The sequence below is a fragment of the Lampris incognitus genome, unplaced genomic scaffold (assembly GCF_029633865.1).
Source record: "Lampris incognitus isolate fLamInc1 unplaced genomic scaffold, fLamInc1.hap2 H_2, whole genome shotgun sequence".
Lineage (NCBI taxonomy): Eukaryota > Metazoa > Chordata > Actinopteri > Lampriformes > Lampridae > Lampris > Lampris incognitus.
Window position 1 is genome coordinate 1,172,188 of NW_026611077.1, and position 25,509 is coordinate 1,197,696.

The following is a 25,509-nucleotide window of genomic DNA, read 5'->3' on the forward strand; positions in this document are numbered from 1 at the left end:
TCCTGGAAGGAGGACGACCCCGACGGGGAACATGGGCCGGAAACACAACTTCGCCTGCCACCCTGTGCGGCGGTTTAAGCCTATCACGCTTGATAGGCTTAAACCCATATCCAGCACAAAACCCTTAGGACCCGTCTCAAGAACCCGAAATGGGCCATCGTATGGGGGTTGGAGGGGCGAGCGGTGAGCGTCATGCCGTACAAAAACAAAACGAGCCGACATGAGCTCCGCAGGCACGAACAACCGCGGAAAACAGTGGTGAACGGGGCCTGGAACCCAAGTGCTGTCGGACAAAAAAGGATAAACGGCTGGACGGGGTTGAGGAGCGGAACTCCCAGGCAAAAATTCCCCAGGGACGCGGAGCGGCTGACCGAGCACCAGCTCAGCGGGCGAAGCGTCGAGGTCCTCCTTAGGAGCCGAACGAAACCCGAGCATAACCCAAGGTAAACGATCCACCCAGTTACCATTCGAGAGCGCAGCGCGCAGCGCTGCCTTGAGCAACCGGTGAAAACATTCACACAAGCCATTAGCCTGAGGGTGATACGCGGTAGTGCGGTGTACCTGCACATCCAAGGATCGCGCAAGTGCCGACCAGAGCTCTGACACGAACTGGGGGCCCCTGTCTGATGTGATATCTGACAGAGTGCCAAAACGGGCGACCCAGGAGGAAAGAAAAGTGCGTGCAACATCCGAGGATGTTGTGGAGGACAGAGGGACAGCCTCTGGCCACCTGGTGGTCTGATCTACCATTGTGAGCAGGTGCGTAAAACCCTGTGAAGAAGGTAGAGGGCCCACCAGGTCCACATGCACGTGGTCAAAACGTCTGGCCGGGATCGGAAACGGTTCGAGGGGCGACTTAGTGTGCTGGTGGACCTTAGCGCGCTGGCACGCTACACATGCAGCTGCCCATCCCTTGACGTCCTTGCGGAGGCCAGGCCAGACGAACTTGGAACCGACCAACTTCACCGACGCCCGAACTCCAGGGTGTGAGAGGGAGTGAATCGAATCGAAAACTCGACGGCGCCAGGCCACTGGAACAACGGGGCGGGGACGGCCGGTGGAGACATTGCAGAGGAGGGCAGGACTGCCTTCCTGCATCACAGCGTCCTCTAGCTTGAGGCCGGTACGCGTTGACCTAAGGGCAAGGACGTCCGAGTCGCTGGGCTGGTCGGCAGCCATAGCGGAGAAATCCACACCGAGGTGCACAGGACACACAAGCACACGCGACAGACAATCAGCAACAGGGTTGGACTTCCCGGCCACATGCTGAATGTCCGTTGTGAACTCGGAGATTGCCGCTAGGTGGCGCTGCTGACGAGCAGACCACGGCTCAGTCATCTTGGACATGGCGAAAATCAGCGGTTTATGATCCACATAAGCCGTGAATGGGCGACCCTCCAGCAGGAAGCGGAAATGCCGGGTTTCAAGGTGCAGTGCCAGCAACTCCCGGTCAAAAACGCTGTACTTGCGCTCGCTATCTCGCAGTTTGCAGCAAAAAAATGCGAGTGGCTGCCACGCATTCGCCACACGCTGTTCAACCACAGCCCCCACGGCTATGTCAGACGCATCGGTTGTTAAAGCTATGGACGCCGTGGGTGTGGGATGGGCGAGGAGGGCAGCGTTAGCCAGGGCGCACTTAGCTCCGTCAAAGGCCAGGATCCGTTCGGGAGTCCAGTCGACAGGGTCGTTAGCCTTCTTAAGCCGCAGGGCTTCGTAAAGTGGCTGAAGGAGGTGGGCAGCGCGAGGGAAGAAACGGTTACAGAAATTCACCATGCCTAAGAATTCCTGCAATGCCTTAACAGAGACTGGGCGGGGAAATTCCGCCACCGCTTGCACCTTAGAAGGCAATGCGACCGCGCCTTGCGGCGAAATGCGGTGACCCAAGAAGTCAACAGTCCAAACTGGCACTTGGCCGGGTTGACTATCAGGCCATGTTCGTCCAGACGACGGAAAACCTGTTTCAGGTGCGCCAGGTGCTCTTCAGCTGACGGACTGGCAACTAATATGTCGTCGAGATAAACGAACACGAAATCCAGGTCACGCAACACCGAGTCCATCAGCCTCTGAAAGGTTTGCGCTGCCCCCTTCAAGCCAAATGGCATGCGCATGAACTCAAAAAGCCCAAATGGGGTGATCACTGTGGTCTTGGGCACGTCCTCTGCGCGCACGGGAACCTGATGATAGCCGCGCACCAGGTCCACCTTAGAGAAAATAGTGGTACCTGCCAGGCGTATGGAAAAGCCCTGTATGTGTGGGATGGGATAGCGGTCATTGGCGGTGACGTTGTTCAGGCGGCGAAAGTCGCCGCAAGGCCGCCACGACCCATCTGCCTTGGGCACCATGTGAAGCGGCGAGGCCCACGGGCTGTTGGAACGCCTCACTATACCCAGACGCTCCATGATGGCGAACTCCTCCTTAGCTGTAATCAATTTTACCGCGTCGAGGCGCCGCGCGCGCGCAAAAACTGGCGGTCCCACAGTGGGAATGAAATGTTCTACCCCGTGTTTAGTAACCGCGGTCGAAAAGGCAGGTGTAGTCACCGATGGAAAATCCTGCAGCAAACTCTGAAAAACATCCCCTAATGCTAAAAAGTTAGCGTGTGTTAACGGCCCGGCTCCCCCTGTCTCGCACGGAAAAGTGGGGAAAGACACAGCACAATTAAACGGCGGTTTGCAACATCAACCAGCAGACCATTAGCACACAGAAAATTAGCGCCGATAATAGGAACAGTAATGGCGGCGACTACAAAGTCCCACTCAAAATGGCGCCCGTGGAAGCAAACAGTCACCAACCTTGTGCCAAACGTCGCAATGGACGAACCGTTAGCTGCACTTAACTGTGGGCCGCCTCCTTCGGCCGACCTGTCTGTCTTAGCTGGAGGGAGTAGGCTCTTTTGCGAGCCTGAGTCCACCAGAAACCGTCTTCCTGACATCGTGTCCTTAATGAAGAGCAGCTCACTACGTCCACCAGCGCCCACAGCTGCTACTGAGCGCTGCCCTGGAGTTTCCCGGCGCCTCAAATGTGCACGGAGGGACGCGGCGCCTCGCCTTGCCGCAGAACCGCTGGTGGAAGAAACAGAGGCCGCTCCCGCGCCGTCTCCGGGCAGTCACTGCAGCCACCACTGCCGGGTCCGCGTCCTCCGACGCCGGCTGCAGAGGCTCCGATGCCACACTCTGCACAGAGAACTGTCTGGTAGCCAGCAGGACCCGATGGGCCTCCTCAGCCAAACCTTGGCAGTCACCAGCGGCCAGACACGGGGAGTTAGCCAAAGCCGCGCGCACAGGAGACGGAAGCTGGCGCAGGAAAACGTGCGGGAAAAGGAATCCACCTTCGTCCGAGCCTAGCAGCGGCAGGATATTGTCCATGAGATCCACAGCCGTCCCGTCGCCCAAACCGGATAGGGGAAGGATTCTATCTGCCCTCTCTGCGGCAGATAGGCTGTACCTCCGGAGCAGAAGATGTTTGAGGGCGACGTATTTATCGTGTTGCGGAGGGGCGCGCAACAGCTGCATGGCCCGGCGTGTGGACTGCTGGTCCAGCGTAGCGATGACCAAATAGTATCTGGAGTCGTCCGCGGAGATTCCACGCAGGTGGAACAGTGCCTCGACATGCTGGAACCACAAAGCCGGGTTGCTCTGCCAGAACTCTGGGAGCTTCACAGCCGCGGCGAGAACGGCCGGCTGTGAGAGTTGGGGCGGCGTGGCCGAAGTGGATTCACACTCCTCTTCTGCTCCAAACATGTTCAATTCAGTGTCACCAATGTGGCAGGATGGGGAAAAACACAGCAGACGAAGGCGAGTTTGCTGTTTATTCCTCAACTCCAAAAACCAAAACTGCAGCAGGGACAACCCTGCACCAGCAAGCCCGGGAACGTAAACCACGCCCCCAGCTCACAGTCCTGCTGGGTGAGAGGCATAGCCCCTAGTGTCCGCCACAAGGGCAGTTTTTTGTTTACTTTATCATCTGGGCAGTTTTTTTGTTGTTGTTTACTTTATCACCTGGGGAGTTTTTTGCTTACTTTATCATCTGGGAAGTTTTTTTGTTGTTGTTTACTTTATCACAAGTGCAGTTTTTTGTTTACTTTATCACCGGGCAGTTTTGTTTTTTTTCCTGTTTACTTTATCAACTGGACAGTTTTTTGTTGACTATATCACCAGGGCAGTGTTTTGTTTACTTTATCACCTGGGCAGTTTTTTGTTTACTTTATCATTTGGGCAGTTTTTTTGTTGTTGTTTACTTTATCACCAGGGCAGTTTTTTGTTTACTTTATCATCTGGGCAGTTTTTTTGTTGTTTACTTTATCACCTGGGCACTTTTTTGCTTACTTTATCATCTGGGCAGTTTTGTTGTTGTTGTTTACTTTATCACCAGGGCAGTTTTTTTGTTTACTTTATCATCTGGGCAGTTTTTTTTGTTTACTTTATCAACTGGGCAGTTTTTTGTTTACTATATCAGCAGGGCAGTTTTTTGTTTACTTTAACATCTGGGCAGTTTTTTTGTTTATCATCTGGGGTTCATCATATTAGACCAATTAAACATGAGGTGAATAGAACAGTAACGTGCCAGTGTTAGCCAACTAAACTCTCTGGGTAGGCTTTTGAATGTCTGGGGTATAGAGTTCTACTACACCACTGTCACCTTCACCCCCCCCCCCCCCAACACCATTATCATAGTCCTGTTGCTCTCTCAACCCAATGTTTTGCCTATTTCAAAATGTGAGTACCTGGAGGCTATATAAAGAGTGCTTCGTTACTCTTTAATGAATACCTTGTTCTTAGATACCAAACCCTATTTTTGACATCACAGGTTTAATTTTCATAGTGGTAATTTCATTATCATATTTATGGTATAGCAGATTTCACACTTCAAGTCAAGTCTATTGGTATAGACCAAAATCACAAGGTAGTCCTGATAGCCTTTACAGTAAGTGCAATATACAACACCACCTATACATAGATCCTCAACTCAGATGAAGAAAACCTCCACAAGAAAACCTTATCAAAGAAAAAAAAGTCATTCAATAGGCTACAACTAATATTCAACTTGTCATTCAAATCTTGTCAATAAGTAATAATCTGTTATAAAAAAAATATTTTAATTACATAAAAATGAATCAAGTGTCTGGTAATTTGAGGAGCTTACAACCTGACTTTAGGCCATCTTTTAACATCTGGGTCAAGAGCAGTCAAATGTGAGAGTGCATTAACCATTTAAAACTTCAGAAGAAAAACACTGTTGTTCTTGTGAGCATAGACTTGCATACCCTTACAATTACCTTATTTTGTCCTACATGCACCATCCAAACAAATAAAAAGCTAATTTTAATGCACTGAAAATAATGCATGCCATGTAAATGTGGCTACGAAGATTATTGAATGATTGAACATTAAGCAATTTCTGCTTAGTACACATTTTTACTAACATCATAATTCTCAGCAGGGAAATTATGGCGTCTTACTTACTTTCTCTGCTAGCTCAGCAGCATCCATATTAGCATCGTAAAGGATGGGGTCACCCAAGTAGGTACGGAATTTTACTGGGAAGCCACCATAAACTGGAGCTACGGGCAGGCGAAACTTCTCATACACCCAACGAAAGAACTCTGAAAAGAAGGCCGAAAAGAGAAACAGACAAAGGGAAACTATGACAATCAGTTGTGAAGCCACATCAAATCCTTTAGCAGTTGTCACATGGCCTCCGACTCACTACCAGTTGATGGGATACGCACATCAGATTATTCAGAGTATAATAATAATCTGCATTGTTTGAATATGACTTCCAGTACATCCAAGTTCTTTTGAAACCAAGTCTGTGTTTTGAATTTGAAAAGCAGGTTTGGGTGAAAGACAATTATTGCACTGTGGCTGTCACATAAATAACTAAGAACCTTTGTTGAAGGACCTGACTGCAGACATTCAGGCATACTTTAGGAAAAATGGAAAATCAGTCACCAAAAGTTTGTTTCACATAAAAGTTGTTTTATCCACCACAGTCGGAAAGAAAACCAGTTTAAACCAGTTGTGTGATGTGTGCTTCAGTTTTTCAGTGCCTATAACAATACTCATGGTCTCCACAAGGCTTTGTAAAATACCAAATCAAACACTAGTAGATACCCAGTTGTGGGACTTCTTCAGGTCTTCTTTTAAATGTCAATGCCACACTTACTGAGTGTTCCCAGTGACCGGAAGCCCTCGCGGACATTCTGAGTAAACATTGGAATTATTGGCTGAAAAAGAGGAAAACAAGATATGACAGGGATGTGAGAAAAATAGGATTTGAAAAAAGACACACCGTGTTAAAGAAACTATAGAAAAATGTAAAAAAAACACCATTCTCTAAAGCCATCACAAAAAGAAAATGAAGATTCTGTAAAGAAAAGAAGGAATTACAAATACCAAAAAAAACAAAAAAAACCCAGCTAAGTTGCTGAAAACAGAAAATATAAAACACAAATTCCAATAGTGAAATAATATAGCTCTGTACTTCACATTATGACAAGTACAGAAGGCTCTTAAAAGCAAATTTTTGTCCGCAATACTCAAGATGTAGAAGTAATGTTGGTTAACGTTACCAATTAACTGGCCAAAAACATTTGAGGTTTTATAATAATAATAAAAATAACAACAACAACAATGATAATAATAATAATAACCATTATTTATAAAGCACATTTCAAAACAGTTACAAAGTGCTTTACAATAAAAACAGAACAAATTTTAAATACAATAGATTAAAACAAACTAAAAGCCCTAAAAAATAAACACATTATAAAACACAAAGGGAGCAAAACACAAAGTCAAAAATTAAAAAGAATTGACATGAAATTAAAACAAATAAAATCAGGTAAAATAAGCAGGCAGGTCAGATATAATCAGGCTATGATTTCCTGTGAAAATACGTTTTAAGAAGACACTGACTCAGACAGCCTTGTTTCCTCAGGAAGGTTATTCCAGAGCCTCGGGGCCCTGATGGCAAAGACTCTGTCCCCTTTAGTTCTCAGCCTGGACTCAGGAAGAGACAGAAGACCTCTCTGCCCTGATGGCAAGGCTCTGTCCCCTTTAGTTCTCAGCCTGGACTCAGGAAGAGACAGAAGACCTCTCTGCCCTGATGGCAAGGCTCTGTCCCCTTTAGTTCTCAGCCTGGACTCAGGAAGAGACAGAAGACCTCTCTGCCCTGATGGCAAGGCTCTGTCCCCTTTAGTTCTCAGCCTGGACTCAGGAAGAGACAGAAGACCTCTGCCCGAGGATGTCAAACTACGCAAAGGTTCATAAGGGATTAAAAGATTCATCCATCCATCCATTATCGTAATCGCTTATCCTGCTCTCAGGGTCGTGGGGATCCTGGAGCCTATTCCAGCAGTCATTGGGCAGCAGGCGGGGAGAAAACCTGGACAGCCCGCCAGGCCATCACAGGGCCAACACACACACACACACACACACACACACACACACACACACACACACACACACACACACACACACACACACACACACACACACACACACACATTCATTCCTAGGGACAATTTAGTCTGCCAAGTCACCTGACCTACATGTCTTTGGACTGTGAGAGGAAACCGCAGCCCCCGGAGGAAACCCACACAGACACAGGGAGAACATGCAAACTCCACACTGAGGGCGACCCGGGATGACCCACCAAGGTTGGACTACCCCGGGGCTCGAACACAGGACCTTAAGAGCTAAAATATAATCTGGAGCAGGTCATGAGGAACTTTAAAGGTTATCAACAAGAACTTAAAATCAACCCTAAAACAAACAGAGAAGCCGAAACAGCTGTGATGTGGTCATGCCTCATAGTTCTGGTTAAAAACCTGGTAGCTGAGTTCTGTACTGTCTGTAGTCATTTCAACGTTTTCTTTTTTTCATTAAGACAAGAGAAAAGGCTGTTGAAATACTAAGGTGTGCGGAGATAAAAGCGCCATTAAATTTAAAATAGACCTTTAATCACCTTTAGCAAAAGCAAAAGGTGATTAAAAACACGATTGGACAAGCTTGTTGTTCAAAACATAAATTGCTATCAAACCAGACACCAAGACTTCTGTCAAAAGAGTTGATACGTTGCGAAAAGTAACCAGTTTATGCCATATTTATTTTGTGATATGCTGGGACCCAGTAACAAGGCTGTGTGTTTTATTAGAAATGAGCTGGAGAAAATGTTTCACCATTCAGTTTTTTACACCAGTCAGCCAGTCCTGCAGAGAACTCAGCATACTTTACAGGGAGGTACAACTGTGTGTCAGCTGCATAACAATGACAAAAAACACCATGTCTGTGGATGGTATCATCCAAGGAAAGCATATCAAACCAGTGACCACTGACAAAAACGAAAGTAGCATACCACTTGTGAGTCGATGGCCACCTGTGCAAAGCCTTTTCGTTTGCCCCAAAGTAGAGGATAGGTCTCATCACTGAACAGGGCTTCCCGGACCCCTCCTGGTGAGATGCCCAACAGATGGCCACTCTTCAGGGCCCGTACACACTCTTCCTGGGGCCCATGGATTACACTAAACACCTCTAGCAGCAGTTTAAAACCTGCATATGCCCAGATAGAATAGAATAGAAGAAAGCAGAAGAACAGAGGTGAAAGAAACGTTATAATGAAAGAGAGAAGGGCATGAAAAGAAATTAAATTAGTTATTTCTGTTTTCTTTTATCGCATCACTTTTGATAACAGGATCACATACGTATGAACTTTCTCATACACAAATCTGAATTAGAGATGCACCAGTCCCCCTTGGTTGAGGCTGATACAAAGTCTCAATATGAAACTATATTAAAATATTAACCTATTATTTTGGTAAAGAAAAGCAGTTTGGTGTATAATAGCACAATTGTTTTACACTTAACATTTGATCGATATATAAACAAATAAAAAAAATCATGAATACTGCAAAGCACGGGTGTGACTAGGTCCAGGCTATTGAGCTAAAGCCCCCAAAGCTTTTTCTAAAGTCCCGGATCTTTTTTCCTTGTATCCTTTTGCCCCCCACCCCCGCTAAAATTAAACTACATTAACATAGCTTTATCAAAGTGAAATTTATCATATAAATTCATAAGATTTCTGCATCCTATCCCACCCTCATGTTCTGTCTGCATTCACGCATCATACTTCCGGGGAGGAGATTAGAAAAGGAGACTGAGCAAGCAGGATTTGTAGCAGAGCAAAGGTAATGTTATAGAGCAGGGTTCCCCAATTAAGTTTTCCCCAAGGGTCAAATCATGTCATGCATGTCAGGCGAGGGGCTTTTTTTTCTTTTTTTGATTTTGTGTGGTACAGTGGCCCAGTGGGTAGCACTGTTGCCTCACAGCAAGAAGGTCCTAGGTTCAAACCCCAGCTCATCCCAGGTTCTTTCTGTGTGGAGTTTGCATGTTCTCCCCGTGTCTGTGTGGGTTTCCTCCAGGAGCTCCGGTTTCCTCCCATCATCAAATACATGCATGTTACAAGGCAATGGAAAGAGAACTGGAGTTGGACCCGGGTGCTGCACCACAGCTGCCCACTGCTCCTAAACAATAGGATGGGTTAAATGCAGAAAACCAATTTCATTGTAACTGCACAACTGTACAATAACAAAAATAAATTGGCTTTCTCTTTCTTTCTTTCTGGCTTTCTTTAAAACGTCCAGGTTGTTGTTATTATTTTTTTTTTTCCCATTGTGCCGGCAAAAGTTGTTTTATGTGCAGATGCTGTTGATGCTATTACAATTATTGGCATTATCACTATTTTAGTATCATAATTTTTATTATTATTACTATTATTATTATTAACCCAGCCACTGAGAATGCAAAAGCCAGTGCATTCTTAGTGCCAGCCCAAAGCCCAGTTAAATGGGGAGGGTTGCGTCAGGAAGGGCATCTGATGTAAAACCTTTGCGAGTATACGGATCATAATCAGATTTCCATACTGGATCGGTCGACACCCGGATTACCAACAACTAGCACCAATACTGTTGGCCAGCAGGGTGCTGGTGGAAACTATGCTACTGTTGGGTGAAGAAGGATGAGGGGGAAGGCATGTCCAGAGGCAGCAGGAGAGGAGGAAGGGTAGGAGTGTGGAGGTGAGAGTCGGAACTTTGAATGTTGACACTATGACTGGTAAAGGGAGAGAGCTGGCTGATATGATGGAAAGAAGAAAGATAGGCATACTGTGTATGCAAGAGACCAGGTGGAAGGGGAGTAAGGCCAAGAGCATCGGAGGTGGGTTCAAACTCTTCTACCATGGTGTGAATGGGAAGATAAATGGGGCAGGGGTAATTCTGAAGGTAGAGTATGTCAAGAGTGTGCTGGAGGTGAAGAGAGTGTCAGACAGAGTGATGAGTATGAAGCTGGAAATCGAAGGTGTATTGATGAATTTTATCATTGCATATGCCCCACAAGTTGGGTGTGAGATGAAAGAGAAAAAAAGAATTCTGGAGTGAGTTGGATGAAGTGGTGGAGAGGGTACCCAAGAAGGAGATTTTGGTGATTGGAGCGGACTTCAATGGGCATGTTGGTGAAGGGAACAGAAGTGATGAGGAGGTGATGGGAAGGTATGGTGTCAAGGAGAGGAATGTGGAAGGACAGATGGTGTCGGATTTTGTGAAAAGGATGGAAATGGCTGTGGTGAATACATATTTCAAGAAGAGGGAGCGGTCATGGGTGTGTGATCTGGGTCATCGGGGCTCGCCCATCCCCATCCCCTGATTGTTGTTTCAGTTCACCTGTGCTCATGTGCTTGAGTGACACTGATTGCCCGGCTTCACGCACCTGTTCCCGTGTCCGATTATCTATGCGGTTCCTGCCCCGTCCTGTGCACCTGTGCCCAATCTACCTCCCCTTTCTCCGACTGGTGGTACAGTTCCTGCCCTGTCCTGTGCCCAATACCCCTGATTGCCCCCCCTAGGTATATATGCCCCGTTGTTTCTTGAGCTCCTGGTCTGATCGTCTCACAGACTCTCACACACTCACATAGACACTCACAGAGACTCTTGGTTGCTGGATGCACCATGTCATGTTGTGAGTTTTCCCCTCTGTCTGTTCCTGCTGTCTGTTCCTGTAATGTAAGTTCGTCTGCCTTATTAAAGCTTTGTTCAAGCCCAGCCTGTCCTTGCTGTATGCATCTGGGTCCTCTCCCTGCTCTCACAGTGACAGTACGGCCAGACCAAGTATGGACCCAGTGAATGGTTCAATGTGCTGGAGACAACATAGGCTGAGGCGGGTGTCTGGTGTGAATGGCCTCCGGCTGGGGGTTATCGGGCTTGCTAGCCAGCAGCCTGTCTCCCAGTCTGCTGGCTCTGGCCCCGCTAGCCGCCAGCCTGTCTACTGCCTGGTAAACAACCAGTCAATGGGTGGTGCCGAGCTGGCGCCAGCCCTAAATCCATTCTGGGTAGCCTGCCTGGCCAGGGGAGGTCCCCGTAGTCTCCGCCGGACCCATGTTCCCTGGCAGCCGGCTGACGTCCTGTCTGTCTACCAGCCGCTGGCCAATGCCTTCCACCTGTTTCTGTTTGGCTGGCCACCTCAGCCGACCTGTCAGCCTAAGCTGCCCAGTGCCTCAGATGCTAAGCTGCCCAGCGCCCCAGAGCCTAAGCTGCCCAGAGCCCCAGAGCCTAAGCTGCCCAGCGCTCCTGAGTCTCGGCTGCCCAGCGCCCCTGAGTCTCAGCCACCCAGCATCTTCCTATTCCAGAATGGTCAGTCTGTTTATGTGCCGTTGGCCATCCCGGCCAATGTGCGGTCTATTTCCAAGCCGTCGGCTGTCTTTGCTGACGTGTGGTCTGTTCCTGAGCTGTCAGCCACCAAAGCCGACGTGCGGTCTGCCGTCGGCCGCCCCTGCTGACGACCAGTCTCCTCCCCCGAGCGGTCCGGCTGCCTCCGAAGCCTGCTCCCCGAGCAGTCAAGCCGCCTCCGAAGCCTGCTTCCTGAGTGGTTACCGGGCCGCCTCCAAAGCCTGCTCCCCAAGAGGCTGCCGGGCCACCTCCAAAGCCTGCTCCCCAAGTGGCTGCTGCGCCGCCTCCGAAGCCTGCCCCCTGAGCGGCTGCCGTCCCGCCGCCTCTGAAGCGTGGTCCACAAGCAGCCACGCCGCTGCCTCTGAAGCCTGGTCCCCAAGCAGCCGTGCCACCACCGCCGAAGTGTGGTCCCGAAGCGGTTGCGCCGCCGCCTCCAAAGTCTGGTCTCTGAGTGGTGGCGTCGCCGACTCCGAAGTCTGGTTCCCGAGTGACCTCCGAAGTGTGTTCCCGTGCGGCCATCACACCGCCTCCAAAGTGTGTTCCCCATGCAGCCATCACGCCGCCTCTGAGGTGTGTTCCCCGTGCGGCCGTCACGGCGCTTCCGAAGTGTGTTCCCCAAGTGGCAGACATGCCGCCTCTGACGTCTGTTCGTGCCGTCGTGCTGCGTCGGCCCTGCCTGCGTCGCCGGCCTCCAGAGCAGCGATCCTGCCTGCGTCGCTGGTCTCCAGAGTGGCGGTGTTGCCTGCGTCACCAGCCTCCAGAGTGGCAGGCCTCCAGAGCGGTGGTCTTGCCTGCATCGCCAGCCTCCGGGTCATCCATCTGCCTGTCCGCCACAGCTGCTCAGCCTTTCGGTCCTGCATCCTCGTCGTCCTCCAGAGCTGCTCTGCCCTTCAGTCCTGCATCCTGGTTGTCCTCCAGAGCTGCTCTGCCCTTTGGTCCTGCATCCTGGTCGTCCTCCAGAGCTGCTCTGCCCTTCAGTCTTGCATCCTGGTTGTCATCCAGATCAGTTCCATCCATCAGTCCAGCCCTCAGGCCATCCGCCTGAGATCCCTGGCCAAATGTATCTTCTCCCAGACTCCCTCTGTCCGTCCTGCTTGGTGCTCATGGTCTGTTCATTTGGGACGTCTGGAATCCGTCCCTTGGGGGGAGGGGGGTCCTGTCATGGGTATGGGTGTGTGAGCTGAGTCATCATGGCTCGCCCAACCCCATCCCCTGATTGTTGTTTCAGTTCAGCTGCGCCCGTGTACCTGAGTGACCCTGATTGCCAGGCTATGCACACCTGTTCCCTTTTCCGATTGGCTGTCCGGTTCCTGCCCCATCCTGCACACCTGTGCCCAATCTCCCTCCCCTTTCTCTTATTGGCAGTATGGTTCCTGCCCTCCTGCCCTGTCCTGTGCACCCAATCTCCCTGATCCCCCCCCCCCAGGTATATATTCCCCTTGGTTTCTCGGGCTCCTGGTCAGATTATCTCAGACTCTCAGACACTCACAGATACTCTTGGTTGCCGGATGCGCAACGTCATGTTGTGAGCTTTCCCCTCTGTTTGTACCCGCCGTCTGTTCCTGTAACGTAAGGTCGTTTGCCTTATTAAAACTTTGTTCAAGCCCAGCCTGTCCTTGCTGTCTGCATTTGGGTCTTCTCCCTGCTCTCACCATGACAGGAAGAACACAGGGTGATATATAAGAGTGGAGGAAAGTGCACACAGGTGGACTATATCTTATGTAGAAGGCACGATCTGAAAGGGATTGGAGACTGCAAGGTGGTGACAGGGCAGAATGTAACTAGCCAGCATCAGATAGTGGTCTCTAGGATGACTTTGGAGACAAAGAAGAGGAAGAGAGTGAAGGCAGAGCCAAGGATCAAATGGTGGAAGTTGAAGAAAGAAGACTGTTGAATAGAGTTCAGGGAAGAGTTAAGACAGGCATTGGGTGGTAATGAAGAGTTGCTGGATGTCTGAGCAACCACTGCAGAAATAGTGAGCGGGACAGCTAGGAAGGTACTTGGTGTGTCATCAGGACAGAGGAAGGAAAGCAAGTAGACTTGGTGGTGGAATGCGGAAGTACAGCAAAGTATACAGAGGAAGAGGTTAGCAAAGAAGAAGTGGGAGAGTTAGAGAGATGAAGAAAGTAGACAAGAGTACAAAGAGATGCAGCATAAAGCGACGAGAGAGGTGACAAAGGCAAAGGCAAATGATTATGGTGAGTTGGATGAGAGGTTAGACATTAAGCAAGGGAAAAATGACTTGTACCAACTGGCTAGATAGAGGGACCAATGTTAGGGCTTAGGCGAACGTGCGGACCCAAGGAGGCAGGAGACAGTGCAGTGGTGCTAAAACGGGTTTATTCGTCTTAGCCAAAAGGTCGGCAACAGAAAAAGGCAGGAGGCGGTGACTGAAGGCAGGCTGGCGCCTTCCCGGGATCTGGGCTGAAGCAACAAGGTCCTGGATCTGGAAATGGCAAGGGGGAGAGTTTGGTCAAGAAACAAACAAACAAACGGCGAGAACGCTTTCTCGGGAAACTTCTTCTGGATAGGGTATGCAGACACTACCGATGAGACGGAATTATCTGGCAAAGTGGTGAAGACTGAACCAGGCTTTTATGGAGGAGAGGTGGGTAATTGCACATGGGGATCAGGTGTGCCTTGCTGCACTCAGCCCAGAAGTAGATCAGCCACGCCTCCATGTCGCAGCCCATCCTGCAGGTACTCAGAGAGAGGAGGGGGAAACACTCAGACCATAACAGTACCCCCCCCCCCAATGGACGCCTCCTGGCGTCCTACCAGGCTTGTCTGGGAATCTGTTATAAAAATCAGTCAAAAGGTCAGGATCCAGAATCAGGGAGCGTGAGATCCAAGAGCGCTCCTCAGGGCTGTACCCCCCCCCCCCCCCAGTCTACCAGATATTGGTAGCCGCGGCCCCGCCTGCGGACATCCAGGATGCAGTTGACAGTGAAGGCCGGGTGGCCATCGATGAGACGGGGGAGAGGAGGGGGGTCGGCCGGAGGGTTCAGCGGACTGTCGGTAACCGGTTTCAAGAGGGAAACATGGAAGACGGGGTGTACCTTGAGTGCTGCGGGGAGCCTCAGTTTGATGGCACCAGGGTTCACGATGCGCTCCACCATGTAAGGGCCAATGTACCTAGGAGCCATCTTTCGAGACTCCGTCTGGAGGGGGAGGTCCCGAGAGGCAAGCCAGACCTGTTGGCCCACCTTGTACTCCGGGGCAGGGGTTCGGTGTCGGTCAGCGATCCGTTGATTCCGGGCAGCAGTTCTGAGTAGTGCGGACCTGGCTTCACGCCACACTCGATGAGCTCGGCGGAAGTGGGCCTGGACTGATGGGACTGCCACCTCTGTTTCCCGGCTGGGGAATAGTGGAGGTTGGAAGGCATTAGTGACCATAAATGGAGACATACCGGTGGTTAATCGCTGCAGATTGTCCATGATTTGTCGAAGGGTGGAATCGTGCTGACCCACCCCTGCGCCTTGAGTCTCCAGGGCTCTTCTCAGATGTTCCGTCTCTGCTGGGTCCATCTTGGCCAGATTATTCTGTTAGGGCTTGGGCGAACGCGCGGACCCAAGGAGGCAGGAGACAGTGCAGTGGTGCTAAAACGGGTTTATTCGTCGTAGCCAAAAGGTCAGCAACATAAAAAGGCAGGAGGCGGTGACTGAAGGCAGGCTGGTGCCTTCCCGGGATCTGGGCTGAAGCAACGAGGTCCTGGATCTGGAAATGGCAAGGGGGAGAGTTTGGTCAAGAAACAAACAAACAAACAGCGCAAACGCTTTCTCAGGAAACTTCTTCTGGATAGGGTACGCAGGCACTACCGATGAGACGGAATTATCTGGCAAAGTGGTGAAGACTGAACCAGGCTTTTATGGAGGAGAGGTGGGTAATTGCACATGGGGATCAGGTGTGCCTTGCTGCACTCAGCCCAGAAGTAGGTCAGCCACGCCTCCATGTCGCAGCCCATCCTGCAGGTACTCAGAGAGAGGAGGGGGAAACACTCAGACCATAACAACCAAACTCGGAAGGGTGTTCAGCAAGTACGGGTAATCAAAGATAGAGATGGTAATGTGCTGACACGCGTGGAGTGTGTGTGGAGAGGTCGGATGGAGTACTTTGAGGGGCTGATGAATGAAGAAAATGAGAGAGAGGGAGAGAGAGAGAGAGAGAGAGAGAGAGAGAGAGAGAGAGAGAGAGAGAGAGAGAGAGAGAGAGAGAGAGAGAGAGAGAGAGAGAGAGAAGGTTAGATGATGTGGAGATAGTGAATTAGGAAGTGCGGTGGATTAGCAAGGAGGAAGTGAGGGCAGCTATGAAGAGGATGAAGAGTGGAAAGGTGGTTGATCCTAAGTACTTGAATTCGCTAAAGTCTGGGGCATCTTCTCCTCCTAAGGTCAAACCTGGACTTTCTACTTGCTTATTTATACACAGGTACTCAGTCTTTGCTCTGCTGATCTTTTGTCCTCTGATCTCTAGCGCTACTTTCTCATCTACAAGATCTCTCTCCAAACTTTCCTCATGCTCCAGATTGGCTCTTTCTTAAGATGTTCTCTTAGGCTGTCCATCAGTATCACAAACAGGAAAGGGCTCAACGCGGATCCTTGATGCAGTTTTACCTTTATCTCAAACTCACTTGTTATTCCCACTGCACATTGCATTACAGTCTTACAGTTCCTGTACATATACTGAAATATGCTGATGTAATTATCTGCCTCTTGCTTTGCTCTCAGGCAATACCACAACTCCTTTCGTGGTAGTCTATCATATGCCTTCTCCAAATCAATAAATACACGGTGCAATTATTTCTGTCATTCAATGTATTTTTCAGCTAAGGTCCTGAGTGCAGCCCTGTGATGCCTGACAGCCTGTCCAGGGTGTCTCCCTGCCTGCCGGCCAATGACTGCTGGGATACGCTCCAGCATCCCCGTGACTCTGAGAACAGGGTAAGCAGTTTGGATGATAATGGATGATGATGATGGTCTGAGTGCAAATATCGCATATGTTCATCTTCCAAGCATGAATCCAAATTGTTCTTTCCTTTTAGTCACTTCCTCCCTAAGTTTCACTTCAATCACTCTTTCCCATAACTTTATTATATGTCCCATCAATTTTATCCCTCTGCAGTTGTTTCAGACAGATTTTAAATAATTGGGTATTAAATAATTGGTATGTGACCCCTAACTTTGAGGACCTTATCAAGCAAAACTATTTTCCACTATTTAATAAGATTAAGGAGGACCCATAACTCTGGTCTCTGTTAGCAATGTATTTTTTTCCCGAAGAACTGATGTTATTAAAATGAGATAACACTTTATAATAACTACACATTATGAAGCATTAGTTAAGTATTAGTAACTACTGAATTCATAATTTGTTATTATAAAATGTTACCTAAAATGAATATATTATCACAATATATGGTCTTGAACGGTGAATGCTAGCTCAGTTAGCTGCTGCTGCTTTCTGGATCTCTGTTGATTTTTGCAATGTCATTGTTTGTACTATTCTTTTAGCCAAATGAACAGTAGCTCATTCTGCTGACAATTTTTTTTTTTATAAATTTATTTCTGATTTTTCCCTTTTTTCTCCCAATTTAGTGGCCAATCGATCCCTATTTTAATTCAAACACCCACCCTCGCACTGTATGCGTTCGCCAACTGCGTCTCTCCGGCCGGCAGTCTCGAAGGAGACCGCCTCGCCACTTTCGTGACAAGGCGACTCCAAGCCGAACCACTGTTCTTCCGACACACACAGAGACGCATTCACGTGACGAACCCATCCGACTCCGCCCCCCTCCCGAAGACAGCGTTGCCAATGATCGCTGCTTCGTCGAGTCCGGCCATAGTCGGATCTGACGAGACCGGGGCGCGAACCCCAGTCCCCAGTGGGCAACTGCATCGACACAGATTCTGCTGACAATTTAACATAACTTTCCTGTTTTTATCTGATAATCCTGTGTGTTTTGGCCTACCGATTGTTTCAAGCCTACCAATTGTTTCATGCCTGGCTGCTTGATTCCTTGGCCCCCCCAGCTGCTGTTGTTCTACTCCAGAACCTACGTTTGGTACTATATCAGCAAATATGTGGATCAACAGGCTGTTTATATGGATTATGTTCACCTGGATTACCCTATCTTTGATACTCCATCCAGTAACACCGTTACTTCAATACACGTCAGTGGAACTTCTACAACTATGACCCCACCTCTCTGAGCCACCACAGGCATTGCATCTTCATCGGGATATCGTTCGTTATTTTCGTCAGAAATAATTCATCGTGGAGCCCGTTGGAGCTTCAATTTCGATGACATAAAACCAATATGTTCCTTCTGGTCCTCCATTACTCATCCTTCAGGAAAGTCTGGACGGACTGTTGACCACAGCATGCTAGCTATCCTAGCCAGGTCAGCTAGCATCACACTGGACAAAAACATTCTCACCATCGGCTTATTTAACATCACTCGGTTACCAACAAGGAACTTCTACTTTATGATCTACTTAATGATCATTAAGTTTGATTTCTTATGCTTGACTGAGATGTGGCATAAACTCAATGACTTTTCACAGTTTAATCAAACTACTCCTCTTGGGTTTGTGTACACCTACACATCCGGGGGGGGGGGGTGTCACAATAATTTAGAGTGAACAGTGGAAAGTGCCTTCTATAACTGTGCCTGTGCATATTTAATTTGAGTCCATTGACCTAAAAATGAATGGGCCAAATCCTAAAATGCTAGCCACTGTTTATTGACCACCCAAGCCCAATGATGATTTCTTAAACAAACTTTCTGTTTTTCTAATCTTCATATGTTCTTTGTCCTCTAATGTAATATTGCTGGGTGATTTTAATATACACACGGACAATGTCCACAATACTCTCACAAGGAATTTTACATCATGCCTGGACAGTTTTGGATTACAGCAATATATTGTTTTCCTACGCACTCCAGAGGACACATACTTGATCTGATTTGCTGCTCTGGTGTACTCCTCTTAATTGTATTGCATCTGATTTGTCCATTTCCGACCACAAGTTAGTGTCTTTCAATATTATCCAACAATTTTTTGTTATGTTCCATCTCATTCCATAGCATTAAGAAATTTGATTAATCTGCTCTTTCTAGTGCAAATGATAACCTCCCCAGTAAAGACAACTTATCCACCCCAGATGACCTGGTCTCTCATTACAATGATGGACTTCATAGTCTTTTAAACAATCTCCTTTAAAAACCCGGTCTGTTTCCTTTACCCACTCTGCCTCTTGGTTGACACCTCCATCACGCCAGCTTAAAGCTAAAGGCCATCATACATAATAATAATAATACATTTTATTTGTGGGCACCTTTCAGAGCACTCAAGGACACCTTACAGAACACAGTAAAAAAAACAAAAAACAAGCAGCACTGTATCAGCCAGCATAAAATCAAAACAAAGCAGGGTAGACAATAAAAAGTTAATACAGCAGATAAGTATAAAATCAACATCAGCACAAAACTCAATGAAGCGTGGATCAGACTGAATATGCCAATATGTTTTGAGATGGGATTTGAAGGTTGAAAGAGAGTCAATGTTGCTTTTTCTTGTGGGAGAGAGTTCCGTAGGCAGGTGGCAGAACGACTGAATGCTCCATACCCCATGGTAGTCAAGCGGGCTGATGGTGTAGTGAGTTGGAGAGCAGAAGAGGAGCTGAGAGTGTGTGTGGATATGAAGGAGTTCGTAAAGATATGAAGAAGCAAAGATATTAAGGGCCTTAGGGATGATGAGCAGGATCTTGAAGTCAATACAGTATTTAACAGGGAGCGAATGGAGTTGCTGAAGAACAGGAGTGATATGATCTATGGAAGAAGTTCTGGTAATGATACAGGCAGCTGAATTCTGGACCAATTGAAGCTTATGAAGACACTCGAGGGTAAGACCAAAGAGGATAGAATTACAATAGTCAATACGGGATGTAACGAGGGAGTGAGAATGGCTGTGCTTTTAGGTGTAAGTGACGGCCGAAGACGATTAATATTGTGAAGGTGGAAGTATGCAGACTGAGTAACATTGTTGATGTGTACTTCAAAAGATAATGTGCTGTCCAGGATGACACCCAGACTCAGCCTGAGATGATGGGGGAACTATAGAATTATCAATAGTAAGAGAAAAACTCAATTTTGGCCAAAGTAGATTTAGTGCCTACTAGGAGGACCTCAGTTTTATCACTGTTAAGTTTGAGGAAGTGGTATGAAAACCAGGATTTAATTTCTAGTAAGCAGTTAGAAAGGGAAGTGAGCGGAATAGTGGAGGTAGGTTTGGTGGATAGATAAAACTGGGTGTCATCTGCATAGCAGTGAAATTTAATGCCAAATTTTCTGAAAATGTGGCCAAGAGGTAGTAGGTAAAGAAGAGGGGTCCCAATACAGAGCCCTGGGGAACACTGGTGGAAACAGGAAAGGACGGAGATCTCAATTTTTTAAGTTGGACAAACAGTGTGGCCAGATAGATATGATCTAAACCAGTCAAGGGGGGTACCAGTTATTCCAATGGAAGCTAATCTTTCTAGGAGGATGTTGTGTGAGAAAGTATCAAAGGCTGCACTCAGATCAAGGAGGACAAGTATGGTTAAGAGCCCAGAGTCAGCTGCCATCAAAAGATCATTAGTGATTTTCACCAGTGCTGTCTCCGCGCTGTGCATGGAGCGAAAACCAGACTGGAATTGTTCAAACAGATTGTTGTTAGTCAAGTCAGCGTGTACCTGAGATGTGACTGTTCTTTCAAGTGTTTTAGAAAGAAACGGTAAATTTTAGATTGGGCGAAAATTATTCAAATTGTTGGGGTCTGCACCAGGTTTCTTGAGTAATGGAGTTATTGCAGCTGTTCTGAGAGACGAGGGAACAAAACCAAAGGTAAGGGAGGAATGTATGATATCAGTTATTAAAGAGGATAGAGAAGGTAAACAGGTTTTTACTAAATGAGTAGGAAGGGGGTCTAACTGACAGGTAGATGATTTGGATTTTGCGAATTAGACTAGCTATTTCTGCAACAGTTGGGAGTTTAAAACTAGATAGTGAAGAAGAGACGGGAACATAGAAGGGTGAATAAGATGAATTGTATGCAGTATTGTTTGACGAAGTCAATTGCTGATGAATATTTTCAATTTTGGCATTAAAAAAGGTCATGAAGGCGTTACACTGAGCAACTAAATACAGGTGAGGTGCAAGAGTGTCTGGTGGCCGTAAAATATTGTTTACCACGGAAAACAGGGTTCTAGTGTTCCCTTCACCTGATCTAATCAAATTTGTGTAATAAGACGATTTAGCTGTGGACAGAGACTCTTTATAATGAAGTATGTGGTCAATATACATGTCTTTATGAACAACAAGGCCAGTTTTCGTGTAAAGGTGTATGGTACGTCTTTATCCAAAGGAGTTGAATCAAGTGCAACTGGACTTGGTATATATCCGTGAAGATGTTTCGGCTCTCATTCAAGAGGCTTCCACAGTTCGTGCCTTTCTGACAAGACACTACACAAACGGATGGCCCAACACAGAAGACCAAACTCCTCAGGTCAAGACTCAGCAGTCTATCTACACCTAAAGGAGAAGACACACTCCTTCGAGGACAGCAACGTACCCATTTTGGACAGAGAAGATAGATGGTTTGAAAGAGGGGTGAAGGAAGCCATCTATGCAAAACTGGAAAAACCATCTCTCAACAGAGGAGGAGGTCTGCGACACCACCTATCTCCCACTTACAATGCCGTCCTTTCATCTCTACCCAGGAGACTCAAGAAGCCTAGCCTCCAAGAACAACAGTCGGTCACTAACGGCTCCAACGACTCTCATGACCACTGAACATTGAAGTCGAAATCAACACCCCCAACGACCGTCGCGGCTAAACAAAGGCAAATCAATAGCTCCGATGGCGACGGGCGCGGCCGGACATCGGAGCACAGGAGAGCCACGCATATCAATAGCTTCAATAACGACGGGCGCGGCCATAACATCGGTACACAAAAGAGCCACGCATATCTATGGCTCTGTTAGCGACGGGCGTTGGTAAACATCTGATCACAAAGAGCCACGCATATCAATAGCTCTGACAACGACTCCTAGAGGATAAATACTGAGTCTCATCACCAGCCAGTCAGACTAGCTTGGTCTAGTCAGAAAGGCATGAACTGAGGAAGCCTCTTGGATGAGAGGCGAAACGTCTTCACGGATATATACCAAGTCCAGTTGCACTTGATTCAACTCCTTTGGATAACCATGACCTGGATGAATGAGAACATTCACAGACATGGTACGTCTTTACGTGAAAACTGGCCTTGGTGTTCATAAAGACATGTATGACAACCACATAGTTCATTATAAGGAGGCTCTGTCCACAGCTAAATTGTCCTATTATGCAAATTTAATTAGAGCAGACGAAGGGCACACAAGAGCCCCTTTTCCACGTTAAACAATACTTTACGGTCACTGGACACCTCACCTGTGTTCAATTGTTCAATGTAACACCTTCATGACCTTTTTTAATGCCAAATTTCAAAATATTCACCGGCAACTGAGCTCTTCGAAAAATACTGCATATTGTTCACCTTACTCACCCTTCTATGTTCCCCTCTTTTCTTCACTGTCTAGTTTTAAACTACCAACTGTTGCTGAAATATCTTGTCTCATTTGCAAATCCAAATCATCTACCAGTCAGTTAGACCCCCTTCCAACTCATTTAGTAAAAGCCTGTCTACCTTCTCTGTCCTCTTTAATAATTGATACTGTACATTCCTCACTTACTTCTGATCTTGTTACTTCATCTCTCAAAACAGCTGCAATAACTCCAATACTCAAAAACTCTGGTGTAGACCCCAACAATCTGAATAATAACAAATTGAATAATTTTCACCCAATCTCAAATTTACCATTTCTTTCTAAAATACTTGAAAGAACAGTTGCATCTCAGGTACACTGGTTCCTTGAGGGACAACAATCTGTTTGAACAATTTCAGCCTGGTTTTCACTCCTTTCACAGTACGGAGACAGCCTTGGTGAAAATCACTAATGATCTCTTGATGGCAGCTGACTCTGGGTTCTTAAGCATACTAGTCCTTCTTTATCTGAGTGCAGCCTTTGATACCATCTCAAATAATATTCTCCTAGAGAGATTAGCTTCCACTGGAATCACTGGCACCTCTCCTGCCTGGTTTAGATTATATCTCTCTGGCCACACTCAGTTTGTCCAACTGAAGAATTTGAGATCACAGTCCTTTCCTGTTACTACCGGTGTTCCCCAGGGCTCTGTTTTGTCCCCCCTCCTATTTCTTATTTACCTTTTACCTCTTGGTTACGTTTTCAGGAAATTTGGCATCCAATTTCATTGCTACATGGATGACACCCAGCTCTATCTATCCACCAAGCATACCTCCACTCTTCCGCCCTTTCCGACTGCTTACTAGAAATTAAATCCTGGTTTTCATACCACTTCCTGAAACTTAAACGTGATAAAACTGAGGTTCTCCCAGTAGGTACTAAATCTACTAAACCTGATTCAGTTTTTCTCTGACTATATACAATTCTATAGCTCCTCCTTGACTTCAGGATAAGAGTCTGGGATTCATCTTGGACAGCACATTATCTTTTGAAGTACACATCAGCAAGATTACTCGGTCTGCATACTTTCACCTATGCAATATTAATCGTCTTCGCCTGTCGCTTACACGTAACAGCACTGCCATTCTCATTCACACCCTCATTACATCCCATACTCCAGCTCTCTTTTAACTTATTTTTAGCTTTTGGTCTTCATGTGTGTATATCTTATACGGTGTTTGCTGTGTTTTTCTGTGTCTGTCTTGCACTGTTTGGTGATGCCACAGCCCTCATTTCATTTTTAACATGTGCCTGCACATTGTTTTTAATGACAATAAATTTGAATTGAATTGAATTGAATATTGACTACTGCAATTCTATCTTCTTTGGTCTTCCCTTCAAGTTTCTTCATAAACTTCAGTTGGTCCAGAATTCAGCTGCCCGTCTCATTACCAGAACTCCTTCCATAGATCATATCACTCCTGTTCTTCAGCAACTCCATTGGCTCCATCCATATTGACTTCAAGATTCTATTTCTCACCTTTAAGGCCCTTAATAATCTAGCTCCTACATCTCTTTCCAAACTCCTTCATCTTCACACACCCTCCCCTACTCTCAGATCCTATTCTGCTATCCAACTCACTACACCATCCGCCCACTTGAATACCATGGGGTATGGAGCCTTTAGTCGTTCTGCACCCCCCCCCCACACACACACACAAACCTCTGGAACTCTCTCCCAAAAGATATTCATAATGTTGACTGTCTTTCCACTATTAAATCCCATCTCAAAACGCACCTTTTCAAACTGGCAGATGATGATTTTATATCTAGCTGTTGTATTAACTCATTATTGTATACCCCTGCTTTGTTTTATTTTATGCTACCTGATACAGTGGTGCTTGTTTTTAACTGTGTTTTTGTTTTTGGTGCCCTTGAGTGCTCCGAAAGGCACACATAATTAAAATGCATTATTATTATCATTACACAAATTTTCTTTAACTTCATGCCATAATACAATATAATAACCGGGCCCATTCCTTGGGCCAAGGGTTAGAATGAGGTAGAAGTCTATTTGATGGATAGTGCCTTTCTTAGGATATGAGATGTTCCAAGTAATGCAATCTTCTGTAGTTCTTGTATTCTGATGTTACCCAGATTTGTTGGGTGTATTTCTCCATTCCTTTTTTGCAAGTCCCAGGGCTCCTATCACTACTGGTATTGTTGTGGTTTTCATTCCCCACATTCATTCAATCTCGATTTCAAGGTCTTTATATTTCAACAGTTTTTCAGTTATTATTATTATTATTATTAATATTATTACTTTAGTTTTAAAATGTGAATATTTTTATATGTATGCACAATGGAATTTCTGTTAAACCTACTGACTAATTTTCACAAATGGGGACGATTAAAATGTGTTGAATTAAAACGAACTGACTGCATGCAAATTTAAAAAGTGAGTGATAAAAGAAAATAAAAACAAAACGACTAAAGAAATACTCACTTAAATGGCCATACAATCAAGCTTATCAAACCAAACAATAAATGATATATATTTAATTGAATCAAATTCAAATGTATCAATAAATTTGAAATTTGAATTGTCTTTTCCAACATATAATGGGTTTTATCGATATTTTTTGAAATTACATTCATTTTCATAACTTATGAATCTATCTGTTTACTTTCATTTTGCCAATAACTAGTGTTTTCACAATATCTAGCCTATCATTATTTTTGTTACTTCCAACCCAATTAAAACTTGTGCTGAATATATATTACATAGTAGTTTTAGGATCGGGGTTATACATGTAACATCATTGGCAGATGAAATAAATCATATTCACGATCACCTATAAAAGAAGTCATTATACATGTATGTGTCCATATAATATTTGTGTATCTCCTTTACCTGGGATCTTGAAGAGAAAATGGTCGGCTACAGAGTGGCAGGTGCGTCCCTTCTGGATGATAACATTTGCCAGGAAATAGTAGTAGTCAATGGGGATAGCGCCATGGTAGTACACTATCAATGCTGCTCCTTTGTCAGGGATCTTCTCCATACCATGGATTTCATAGCCTGATGAAAAGATAAAGAATTATGTACATAAAAAAACTAGTTATTAATTTTGAACATTTGCATTTAATTATAGCTTCCCCTAATGGATCTGTATAAAATCTATTCAAGCCATCTTACCACACTTGATGACATGGTATGTTAGATTGG

The 25,509-nt window shown here is 46.4% G+C and overlaps 1 protein-coding gene across 3 annotated transcripts in view; it reads right to left on the minus strand.

Annotated features, from left to right (window-relative positions):
* The window catches only part of LOC130131974 (transmembrane protein 68-like), a 151,614-nt gene that overhangs the window by 13,881 nt on the left and 112,224 nt on the right, over positions 1 to 25,509 (minus strand). For all 3 annotated transcript variants that reach the window (XM_056301700.1, XM_056301699.1, XM_056301701.1), the window contains exons 5-8: positions 25,195 to 25,362; positions 8,359 to 8,552; positions 6,166 to 6,226; positions 5,463 to 5,602 (exon numbers count right to left, since the gene is read on the minus strand). In XM_056301700.1, the coding sequence (XP_056157675.1) occupies positions 5,463 to 5,602; positions 6,166 to 6,226; positions 8,359 to 8,552; positions 25,195 to 25,362 (563 nt within the window). The remainder of the gene's footprint in view (positions 1 to 5,462; positions 5,603 to 6,165; positions 6,227 to 8,358; positions 8,553 to 25,194; positions 25,363 to 25,509) is intronic.